Source organism: Nothobranchius furzeri, chromosome 1 (assembly GCF_043380555.1).
Source record: "Nothobranchius furzeri strain GRZ-AD chromosome 1, NfurGRZ-RIMD1, whole genome shotgun sequence".
Taxonomy (NCBI): domain Eukaryota; kingdom Metazoa; phylum Chordata; class Actinopteri; order Cyprinodontiformes; family Nothobranchiidae; genus Nothobranchius; species Nothobranchius furzeri.
This window is the reverse complement of record NC_091741.1, coordinates 34,819,089-34,831,586: the sequence shown is the minus strand read 5'-3', so window position 1 is coordinate 34,831,586 and position 12,498 is coordinate 34,819,089. Positions and strand designations below refer to the sequence as shown.

At 41.8% G+C, this 12,498-nt stretch overlaps 1 protein-coding gene and 1 long non-coding RNA gene across 4 annotated transcripts in view; one reads left to right on the top strand and one right to left on the bottom strand.

The window, feature by feature from the left end:
- Nucleotides 1-10,262, bottom strand: part of LOC107372770 (endosome/lysosome-associated apoptosis and autophagy regulator family member 2) — a 64,038-nt gene extending 53,776 nt beyond the window's left edge. For 2 of the 3 annotated variants that reach the window (XR_008563055.2, XM_054739897.2), the window contains exon 1: nt 9,950-10,262. Coding sequence is in view for 2 of the 3 variants with exons in the window: in XM_054739897.2 (XP_054595872.2) it covers nt 9,950-10,060 (111 nt within the window). In the remaining variant the exon portion in view is untranslated. Of the gene's footprint in view, nt 1-2,352; nt 2,493-9,949 lie in introns of those variants that run through there. The other variant, XM_054739898.2, reaches the window with a different exon arrangement.
- On the top strand, nt 2,954-4,416 carry LOC139062499 (uncharacterized). The gene is made up of 3 exons (XR_011516036.1): nt 2,954-3,173; nt 4,083-4,143; nt 4,231-4,416. It is a non-coding gene; the product is annotated as an uncharacterized lncRNA (long non-coding RNA).
- Nucleotides 10,263-12,498: the final 2,236 nt, after the last annotated feature.

Genomic DNA, 12,498 nt, shown 5'->3' with positions numbered 1-12,498 from the left:
TTTGTTTCCAAATTTAAATGTTCAAAATTGCATTTATGTTGATAAAGAAAATGTGCAAATTTGCCGTCACTTTTTCAAAAAATATTAAGTTTGGCCCTCGACTCCGTCCCAGAGTTTCATTTCGGCCCCGTGTGAGTTTGAGTTTCACACCACTGTATTAGTACAAACTTTATTTGTTCAGTGTTTTTATAATTATTGCAATTTGTATTTCCTCCCCTTCTGTTTTTGTCCCACATGATGCACTGTAATTACAGTCAGCTTGTGCAGCAGCACAATGAAACCTGTGCAAATGTTGTGTTTCTATTATATTCGAGTCTGCAGCACCACTCAGGCACTTCTCCGTCTGTTCCTCGGAGCACAGGAGCAGCCAGGCATCTGCAGCAGAGCAGCCAACTACTTACCAGCTAATTAAACTCAATCAATCATAAAAATCTACTCAATTATTCAGCCACTGGAATGGTTTTCACATGCAGGATAAACATGAACGGCAGACATAATCCCAAACCCTATCATCAGATGACCAATAATCCCTCTCATTCAGGCACAGTTCATTTTCCTTCCTACAAATCTAATAGTTTCTGTTTGCAACTCAAGGAGCAAAATTCAACAAAACACTTTAGCAGTGCCAACACACCTGGATCCATCTGCTGTCTCTCTCTGTGTAACTGTGCTGACAGCTGGGGAAAAGTCAGACTGATAAAACTGACACAGACTAATGTGTTCCTCCGTCTCCGGGGTGATTCTCTCTGGTTGCCATGGAGACTGAAGGCAGGAAGCGAGCGGGAAGATGGGATGTGACTCAGACCTTCAACATGCCAGTTGGACGATTTTAGGATTTGACAGAATGCCGACAAGAAAACAGGAAACACGTCTTTGAGGTTAAAATTCTCATCAAGATTATGAAAATTGTTTAATCCGTTAGATTTAGTTTAATAAAAGCACAGCTGGGGTTATGACATCACTCATATCCACATTTAGGATATTTACGCTGAACAATGTTAGAAAAACATGCAATTAACACCTTTCTCTATTCATTCTGCGTTTCTGTTACGATCATCCAAACCAGCTGTGAGGTATAATAGGTGCTTATTTTCTTTTGCTGCCATTCTGCTTCACAAGAAACTCATCTAATTTTACTAATGCCAGTTGTTTTGGATAGCGTCTGCTGATGTCATTTCCTACTGAGTTACAACCAGTAAGCCATGGGTTAACCAAAAGTTCCGCTCAGCTACTCCACCGGGCCATTCCGAGTACCTACCCCTGATCAGGTACGCCAAACGCTCCTGAAAATGGCCCGGTAAATGGTTCGTTTGGCCGGTCCAGCGAAATGGCGACACGCTGGGAAGTTCCAGTAAAATGACCCTGAAGTTCTAACAAGGGAAATGCGCCTTTAGATGCAGCACTAAATGAATAATGTTGATGGCTGCAGTCATATGGGCACCAACTGCAAAGTAATACATTCAAAAATGAAAAGCTCAGGTATTTTACCACATTTATCTTTAAATGATTTATCCAACCGTTAAAATTCAAAAATAAATTAGGTGGCTTAAAAATATTTAGCTAACATAGAAACTCAGACCATAGCATCCCACCAAAATAAAAGCAGAGTACAGAGATCCTCTGTCTACGGCCTTGCAGAGTCCCTTCGACGGTTGGACTGTGCGAATACTGTACAGGCCAAAAGTTTGGACACACCTTCTCAATCAATGTTTTCTTTATCTTCATGACCATTTACATGGGAGATTCTCACTGAAGCCGTCAAAACTATGAACACACGTAGAGTTATGCACCGAACCAAAAACGGTGAAATAACTATTTTATGTTTTATTTTCTTCAAAATAGCCACCCTTTGCTCTGATTACTGCTTTGCACACTCTTGCCATTCTCTTGATGAGCTTCAAGAGGTAGTCCTTCATGACCATTTCAGTTGACTACCTGTTAAAATGTAGCAACCTTGTTTAATACATTTTATGGTCGAATATTTACAACAACAAAAGTACATCATAAAGTTTTCCAGACTGGGCTTTTCCCCCCAATGTGCCAGAATGCTGATAACGCCTCTGGTTCATCGCCGGACTCAGTGGCGGCTCCAGAATGTTTTTCTGCAGGTGCTATGAATGAAGTGGTCATGCGTACCTGTTGTTCTCTAAAACACCTTCAACACTAGCAGATACACATGCTTGCACAACACCTCAACAACACCTGAAACAATCATTAATATACATCATAAACATATGAACAATTACTGACTTTTCCATGAAGTCATAAACGCATACAGCCACACAGAAAACCATCTATAGTGTTGCAAGGTTAGCTAACGTTAGCGTTAGCATTTCCAGCGGCAAAACCAACCCTGGACTGCTGCGGCGGTTGAGGGTTGACTCTCTTCATCCAGATCCGTAGGTGTTTGTGGGTCTGAGATCACTTCCAAACATTCATTCGTTTCTGACTGAACCCGTGGAAACGTGGGCAACAAACACCGATCCATTTTACCACTAGCTCTACCTTTCACTCGTTCACAGGTGGAAAATGAGGTCAAAGGTTAACATCAATTTCCTGTTTTGGTTTAAGTTTTTACTATCTATATGATAATTTACTGAATATTTTTGTTTTGTGTGTTAAATATTATCACATCCACACGTTCAATTAAAATTAAATTGTAAAAAAAAATCTAATATTTACTTGGGGGTGCAATGACTAATCCAGGGGTAGCTATAGCGCCCTCTAGCGTCGCCACTGTCGCTGGCTGGTTGCACCTGCGTCGCAACCATAGACTGTACATATACTGGACAATTCGATTCCATAGGCTTCAATAACACGTTATCTGTCCATAATGGGAGGTGTCCACCACCGCCATTTTGACCGTGTCACAGGTTCCGTCCAGCCCAGACAATTCCATAAAAGGGAAGAGAGGAGGCGCTGAGGGTGTGGCTGTAAGGCTGGGCTCGAGTGACGACACCCAGGCGAACTAGCTACGAGCTAACCTGAAGCTAACCCTGGCTAACCCAAAGCTAAAGCGGAGGTGGGAGCCGAGCTAACGGATGTAGCCACCTAGCTTCAACCCAACCGGAGCTAACTGGAACACCCATCGACCTGAACCTTACACGGAGTTTAGGTGGAGGTTTTCTGCGCCTGTTCGTGAGAAGTACCAGTATTAAAAAAGTTTTAAATCGGTAAGTTTATAATTTATTTCCGTAATGAAAACATTTTGCTTTGAGCAAGTTTTCAGTACAGTTTTTTTCGGCGCTATCACTCCTGAGTCGCACCAGCCATTAAATGTATCATGAATAAGAGAAAATATATTTAAGTCGTATTTTGGGGGGACATTTTATTATCTTTCTTACAAAATCTGAGACCAAGCGTTTCACATAGCAACACAAGCACCGGTAACCATAACAGAATGAACAACAGCCAGCAGAGGAGAGGATGGCGGTGTTTCAAACCCTCCCGGCCGGCGAGGACAGCTCATTCCTGGGCTGGAGCCGGCCCTCAGCACCCCGCCACAGGCTCTAACAGATGCTGGCGGTGTTTGAAACCCTCCCAGCGGGACAGGGGAACTCATTCTTGTGTGGGTCGGAGTCGGCCCGCAGCAGCGCGGTGTAGCCTACATATTTTGTTATATAAGTTGCTCTGGAGTATAAGTAGCAGGACCAGCCAGAATATGTAAAAAAGTGCGAGTTATAGTCCGGAAAATATGGCAGTTATTAGTATTCGAGCTAAATTAGCAGCCTAAATACATTTCATATATTTCCAAAATGTGATACTTGTTTGTATCTTGTACAGCCAACTAGTCTTTATTCTGGACTCAGTACAATTTACCAAAAGTAAAGAGACATTCTACAGATGAAGTAAGCACAAGATAACTTACTGGAAGACACGGAATTATCATCAGAACCAGAACAAGAGAGCCTGATAACAGTCGTGAAAATAACAGTTAAAAAGTATGTATGTATAATAGAAATAAAAACATATTAGAATTAGTGTAACTCACTGTGATCCAAACAATAAATCAGCCATAGCTGATTAGTAAATATGACATGAGGTCTGGGAGTTTTTAATTTTCATTTTTATTTTTTTGTTAGATCTGTTTAAATGTCACCATGGCAGCCTGTGTGTCTCCAACATCAGCTACACAAAGCAAGTGTAAGTTCCACATACCTGTCTCACCACTTCATGTATGGTTTTGTACTTTAAACAATTATGACAAACCTGTTATTTTTTTCTCCATAGCCATTTGGATCATTGGAGACAGCTGAGTGAGGCGTGGTGCCCAGAGAGCTGCAGAGACAACCTTGGCCTCCCTGACGTCTGTGTCTCCTGGTTCGGTTGGGGCGGACCATCGACATACATACATGTGCCGACACTTTGCGCCCTGTTTTATAAACTGTAGTGTTAAAAATAAATGTTTTTGCTCAATTACTGGAATTTCTTTGGTTAAGACAAAAGTGAGGAATAATCATTTACAAGTTATTTGTACAACAGGCCCATTTTAAATCCCAACAGTTTCTTAGCAGCCAATAGAAATGTGTTCTTTACTAACTTTACTTGGTTTAAAAATCTTACTAAAATAAACTTGAGTGCCGTATTGCAAAACCCAATCATACTTGTTATGTAAACATTAGCTTTGTAGATATTTTTTACAGATCTATATTTGTGTGCAACAAATCCAAACTTAAATAGTTTGTCATTCTTTATTGAAAAACAACAAAATACAGTTATACAGAAGTGTGGGAAAATGATAATGTGAAAGTATTGCTATTTAAATGTAATCCTATTTATCTTTAAAAAGGAAAACTCTAAAAATGTCCTGTACAGCATCATGACAGAAGAATGGTGGTCTGTCTGTCAGAATGTGCTGAACAGATTTGCTCTTTGAGGAGGAGTGTCATGTTTGGAGGAAGGTACTTAACCCAAGACATGCAGAATACAACACTGACCAAAAACTGATGGAAAAAAATGATTTATTTATAAGGAGGAACTTAAGGTGCACAGATAAGTCTGTGGTTGGAACTGCAACAACAGCTCAGCATCTGGAGGAGGGAGAACACAGGTGAGCTTAGGTTCTGGTTTCAAAATCCATTGTAGGCAGGCAGAGGTGTTCAGCAGACTTACTGTGGTGGGTGTACGTGTTGGCTGGAGGAGAGAGAGGTAGAGAGGAAGCGCAGGAGAGGGAGCAGAGGTGGAGAGAAGCGGGGCGTCCTGGTGGATGGGGCACTGGGTGAGATGAGAGGTGGGTTATGGAGGGTGGTGATAAGGTCCGTGTGTTGAATATCCAAATCCTGGAGTAGAGGTCAGTATCCAATGAGGTCGACAGGAATCCTGAAGAATGGTAAATCCAATATAAGAGCAAAAACACTACGAAATAACATTAATCCTAGGAACACTAGAGGTAACACGAGTGGCTGGTTACTACCAAAACTGAGGCAATCTTCTGGCGTCAAATTGTGTCCTCCATCCACCTTAAATAGGAAAGCACCCCGCTGATCGCTGATCAGGAACGGCTGGGGTGGAGTCACCAGAACCATGAAGAACGTGTCTCCAGAGACAACTCGGGTCCTGGTACCGATCAGGAATGCGGACCTTATCACCCAGAGCTGCCAGGTCACGCTCAAAGCCTTCATGTTCACGCTGCAGAGCCTGAACGCTGGCCAGGTGGTGGCCGTAGTTGTCTGTGTTCAGGGCCTGGTTCTTCTCCTCGATCCACTCTTTGGTCTCATCAGCGTCTCTGAGAAGACATCAGAACTCCGTCTGAGTGTGGGTCCAAACTCTACTGACCCGTAAGCGGCGCATAAGTGTGCGGGGTACCTGTGGAAGCGCTACACCTCATGGGCGCTGCCCAGCATGTTGCAGCGAGCGCCAGCGGTTGTTCAGCTCCTGGAGAGAAACCAAACCCAGTGAGATGAAGGTGGACGCCAGCGGGCTGGACGCCGGACGAGGAAACCGGGAGACGGATCGCTCAGACAGGAAGGGAAGAGCTTCCTCTTACCTTGATGGAATTAAAGTTAGCCGTCGTCTGAACGCCCAACCGTACGGTCTGAGGTCAAAGGTCACAGGAAACACACACCAGTCAGCAGTCATACAGATGCATAAAGATAACTGTAGCCATGGCAACCAGCTGACATGTCCCCACTTTCACCAGCACCTGGTGCCTGCCGGGTCACCTGAATTCCTATGTGATGTCAGCACGGTCGGCCGTGACTGCGGCCATCAGAGGTGACCTCTGATCAGCTGAATGAACTCACCTTCTAGGGTGACGCCGTGTTACCCCGGGTTTCCACGGGAGCCGTCAGCAGCACGTTACTGCAGCAGCACGTCTTGCTCGCGTAAGCTGCTGCTTGGCCCTTCCCACGAGACGCGAAGCAGCACGGGAGCAGCTGTCACCGACCGAGCACGAAGTCACTCGAGTGACTTCGTCAGTAAACACAACAACAAGCAGGAGAAAACTACAACATGGTTTGTGTTTTATGTTCTGTCCGTTTTATAATCGCCAATACGGACCTGAAAAACAAAGGAGACCGCTAGCTAGGTGATAACTTCTCACGGGGCCGCTCAGTTAGTAACCTTTTTTAAAAGTAAAGCAACCGGAAGGCAGTACGTTCTTTATTCTGAAAATCTCGGTAGCTTCTCTCAATTTCCGCGTCCGATTTCCTGTCTTTCCTTCCCCAAAAATGTCGAACTTGACCCGTTTCAGAGGCGTCGCGCGTAGAAAATAGAACCGGCGCGTAAAGGCCGCGACATGCTGCTCCTGAGACGCGGCCGACTCGCGCTGCTGACGGCTCCGGTGGAAAAGGTTCTGTTGACCACAGCGGTTCCTATCAGCAGCTATGACGTGCTGCTGCAGTAAACGTGCTGCTGACGACTCCTGTGGAAAGCCGGGGTTAGAGTCGGCTTCATCCTGTAAACAAACAAATGAGTGGTAACAAAAACACCACGTCTGGTTCTGGTGGAGGCGGAGGACAACACGCACCTTTCCAGGAGCAGAACCCAGATGTTCTTGTTGCTACAAACAGAGACGAGCAGAGTTAACAAACCAGGAAGTGAGAGGGACCAGCTGCTGCAGACAGGTGACGCTCACCTGAGCCTGAACCATAGGAGCCTCCTCAGCCATCAGACCTTCTGACTCAAGTTCAGATGCCACCTTGTTGATGTCCCTCAGGCGGGACTCATTGGCCTTCAGGTCCTGCAGGACAAAAGCACCTGCTGATTATCACCTGAGCTGATCTGACAGCTGCTGCTGGAAGACAGAGAGGAGGAAAAGTCCGACCTTCTGGAAGTCGTCAAACTTCTTCTGCAAGACCTCGACCTGCTCCAGGTCCGACCCGTCTCTCCATCCTCATTCAGCTAAAGACGCGAGTTCAAGTAAAACAACCTAAAGTCACACAAACACAAAGCAGGTGTGGAGATGTTCGCTCTGAGCTGGAGGTCGTTCCTCGGCTGTGAAGGGCACACGAACCTTGTTGGTGCTGTTGAGCAGCGTGAGGATGTCGCCCTTCTTCATGGTGACCTCTCCAGGACTCTTCTCCTGGTAGTCGTACAGAGCCAGAACCAGCTCCTTCCCGGTCTCATCGTCAGTTGGAGCCACTTGTTGCTGTCGGGTTAACAGGTCTGGTGTTAGAACGTGGTGGATAAGAATGTTCTGACGGGCCGAGGGTTCTGAACCAGCGAAGTGACCTGGACCCAAACAAAGTGAGCCAGAACCTGCAGACACCTCAGAAACATGTCAGGACCAGACCTGCTCTACCTTCCTCCATTATGGTCTCTCCTTTCTGGGTGACAGCCTTGATGCGAGGTTCATGACCTGTGATCTCAGCCTGCAGAGCCTCGTGCTTCTTCAGCAGGTTCTGGACACCAATCAGGTCCTTCCCTGAGGACACATGTTAGAGTTCAGCATTATGCAGTAGACAGACCAGTTTAACCCAGGGGTTTCTTTCTTCTACAATTTGCTCTTTAACTGTATTATTTCCTGCTATTTCAGCTGTTAACTTTATTTTTTCTGTAAGTGTTTTTCTCCCCAGAAGAAGCAACAATGATGCTTTGCTGAGCTGTGGTGGCCTCATGGAGGGGGCCATCGTCTAGCACACTGCTGCTAACCACTTAATCATTCTCCCTCTCCTGATAATAACATTTTACTTTCTTTGATGTTGGATGTACTACTGCTAGTTTACCCGTTTAATTATAGATTCACTAGGATAAATACAATAAAGTTTATCTCTCGCCAAATAGAATATTTACTAAGAAATCACAATGTAACGTGTGTGTGTGTGTGTAAAAGCCATGCGTAGTGTTTATTTATAAAGCATATGTTGTTGGATTTTATCCAGAATCTAGACTTTGAAAATATATAGTTTAATTACAGTTTGATTTATTTGACATCTGTATAATGTTTATTATTTTGTTTTTCCCCCTAAATACCTAACGTTTTAGTTAACATGAATATTAGTCATTCATCCCAATACATGAAGTTACACATTTTAAATTTTAATAGGGGAAGACTGCAGGAGGGAGCAGTAAAATACAGGGGGTCCCCTGCAAAAACTAACTTTATGAGTCTGATGAAAGTTGCTGGTATTCCCGCTGCTTCTTCGGTAAACAGCGCCAACAAAAACAAAGAAACTTGGGATCTTGTCGGCGTGGCAGTGGGATTTAAGGGAAACGCTGTATGCCCTATAGACTTCTCAACGAGCTGCAGTATTTCTCCGGTCAGATCTGTCTCCGAGTTCCACGAGCGGTCAGCCCGCAGCAGCGAGGCGCCGCATCGATCAGCCTGCCCGGCCTGACCGCTGGGGATTACCGGATGAAAGAATAGAGCACAGAAGTGTCCCCCCAAGCGGCGCGCCCCGTCATATTTCAACCCATTTTTATCTTAAATGCACTGGGTTTTACCCTATTACCCATTTAAATATGCCCTATTAATTATTTTACCGTATTTTACATTTAAATTTCATGGTTAAACAGTACATGCTACATGTTAAACTGATAGTTAGCTAGCTACTTCGGTAAACTCAGCTAGTTTAAAGGCAGCAGTGACTGAAAATACAAATATAGATTTTAACTTACCGAAAAAAATGAAGTGGAGACTCCTTGGACGCTCTATTAGTGCAATTAATACCACTGCAAGTCATTTTGTCCAACAATTGCACCAATATTATCCAAAACAGAATTCACAAGCACAGAGACTCAAAATCCCGACACAGTTTCCAGGAGAGACCGAGGCTGTACTGAGGCCTTTCCACGGAGCTAGCTCTGTGGTCACGTGGGTCTGAGGCGGCGGTCACGTGTGTTGGATGCTCATTAATTATACAGAATTTTAGGCTTTCAATACACTTAAACAGAAGAGTGAGAAAAAAATTCACCCCCCTCAGAGTTGTCATGAGTATAAACTAGATAATTTAGACAAAAAACCATTTTTTGAACCAGGCTGTAAACATGTTTATTTCTGCTGTGAAAATGGCATTTTTAACATGGGAGTCAATGAGGATTTGCTCGCTTCTGGTACCAGCCCCCAGCGGATGAGGGTGGAACTGCAATTTTTCTTACTTCCGGGTTGGGACCATTTTCTGAGCGGCATTGTGGGGGCTTGGTCGCAACCGCGCAGAGCCCGGTTCTGATGGTCGGTTCTAAGTCTGTTTGGACCACTCATCGAGGCTAGCAGGAGGCGACTTCTGAAAATCAACAAGAACCGAGTTTTAATCCGATCAGCAGCACTGATTCAGACTCTGCTGAGCGGCTGTGACGCTGGAAAATAAACGTTTTACTGCCAATTTTAATTAGCTTTCGTGATTAAAACTCAGAAAAGTATTGATTAATAACAAGTATTTACAGACTTGACACCACGTTATGAATAGTTACTAAATAGACCGTGAAGATGACTGGTACAAAGGAGCAGCATCGACGTTTCGTGAGTCATTAAAACCGGGCTCGTGAGGAGACAATAATAAACAAATCCTACCGAGTCGCACGGCCGCAGCTCCCCGCGGGCCGACGCTGATGCGGTGTGAGCGGTGATGAGGAGGAGAACAAGGCAGCGGGAGAACCAGGAGGGGCACGCCGGCTCCCACATCCTCAGCTCGGTTCACAAGCCGCAGAAGCTCCGCCGCCCGGAACCATGAACATGAAACAGGCCGAACGTGTGCTGTCCCTGTGATGCGCCCGTCGGCTCTCCTCCTCGCGACAACACGGTACCATTTCCGGGTTGGTTTTAAAAATAAAACGTAAAAATAAGAAGTTGCTGGATAATTAGTGCAATATTATTAACACACACCCCAAAAAAAAACGGAACAGGAAAACGTCATTAATATGAAAGTCACAGACAATAAAAAGCAATCATTTGACGCTCCATGCATTTCTTTTGAAAGTGCAGCTTCCTGTAGCAGTCTCATTAATCTAGGTACTTTTTGTCATCTCAGCCTTGAACATAATAATTCTATTAACAGTGTGTAAATAGCAGTTAATTTAAATTTCTTAAAAAATCCTAATTATGACCACGTTGTACAAATACATTATAATTAAAACGTATTTATTTGTTTAGGCTCTTACTTCCTGGAATATCAAAATGAAATTTTACTAAGGTCTCTACTTAATGAAAAAATATTTCAATTTGAAGGGTCTAAAGTGCCTAGAACAATTCACCTGTGGAAATCTCCACCATTCACTCACACAGAAAACAAAGTTCTGTTAAAAAGTGAAGCAAAACTACAATTATACTATTTTCTATATTTAACCTAAATTGATATTAATAAAATTATTCATAGTGCCTAAATTATTTAAAACTAAATAAATTCAGTCTTAAAGAGTCAAAATAACTTTGAAAACTTTAAAAAGAAAATTAAGGGAAAATCAAGTTAACCAATAAAAAATGATACAAAAATACTGCACATGATTTTCCTTCTTTTCATTTAAAATTAAAAATAATAGTCATTTCAGAATAAATTTAATATAAATAATTAATCTAGTTCATACGCTGAGTTAAAAATAATTTAAAAGGATTTGTGCTCCATAAAAACTGCATGAGTTTTGGTGAACTGATTGTTTTAGCATAAATTTTTTCTCATCTTTTATTTTCATTTATTGACATTAAAATAAAAATACAGAACTAAAATTGCTACAGGCCAAAATGAAAAAGGGGACAGAAAGAAGAAAAACTTATGCTGTCTGCCCCTTTTAACTAAAATAACAGTAATACAAATGAAACAATCATATGATTCTTAAAAAAATTGAACAATATAGTTCCTGGACTGGTTGGCTGACATAATCTCAACCCATGAATGGAAAAAAGAGAGAAAAGTTACACAGAAAGAAGCATAAACCTATATACATACATATATACACATATGAATACATAGACTTGTTTCCTTTTTTCTTTCATCCCCCCATCCCCCCTCCGCTCACACATTTATGTAACAGATCTATATGAGTTCATCATTTCATTTTTTTTATCTCTTTTTTGAAAGTCAATATTGTTTTTGCATTCTTGATTTCAGTATTTAATTTATTCCACAACTTAACTTCATATATGGACACACAATGTTCCTTTATGAGTATCCGATGTCTAGGTAAATTAAATAATTCATGTCCTTTTAAATCATATTTGCTTTGTCTTTTTGTAAATATTTTTGATTAATCCTGCAGGTACGTTCCTTTTGTTTGCATTATACATACATTTTAAAATATTGTAGTCCACCAGATCATAGAATTTTAGTGTTTTAATTTAATAAATAATGGATTGGACGGATCTCTGTAGTTGCTCCTTGTGATTATTCTTATTGCTTTTTTCTGTAAGATGTAAATGGAATTTGTGTAAGTTTTATATGTTGTTCCCCAGATTTCAATGCAGTAGTTCAGGTATGGTATGATCAGTGCGTTATATAACAAATATAGTGAATTATTATCAAGCAACCCTTTTGCTCTACGTAACAGTGCAGTAGTTTTAGATATTTTAGTTTTGACACTGTTTATATGCAGTTTCCAAGACATTTTTTCATCAATGATGACTCCCAGATACTTGACTTCTTTAACTCTTTTAATATTAATCTCATCTATATTTAATAAAATTTCATCATTTGAATTTGTATGACTAAATATCATAAAACATGATTTATCACTGTTTAATGATAGTTTGTTCCCATCAAACCATAGTTTAATTTTTTTCATCTCTGTTTGTACCACTTCTATCATCTGCTCAACATTATCTCCTGAATAGTAAAAAGTTGTATCATCTGCAAATAAGGTGTATTTTAATATATAGGATGGCTCAACAATGTCATTTATATAAATGATAAATAGTTTAGGGCCCAATACCAACCCTTGTGGTACACCACAAATAATGTTGTTTATATGTTATTTTGTGTTGTTTATGTGAACATATTGCTGCTTATCGGTAAGATAACTTGTTATCCATTTTAGGGCCATCCCTGTGATGCCATATTTACTAAGAATTTTATGATCCACTGTAACAAATGCTTTTTTTTAAATCAGTAAAGATACTTATGAGATGAGTTT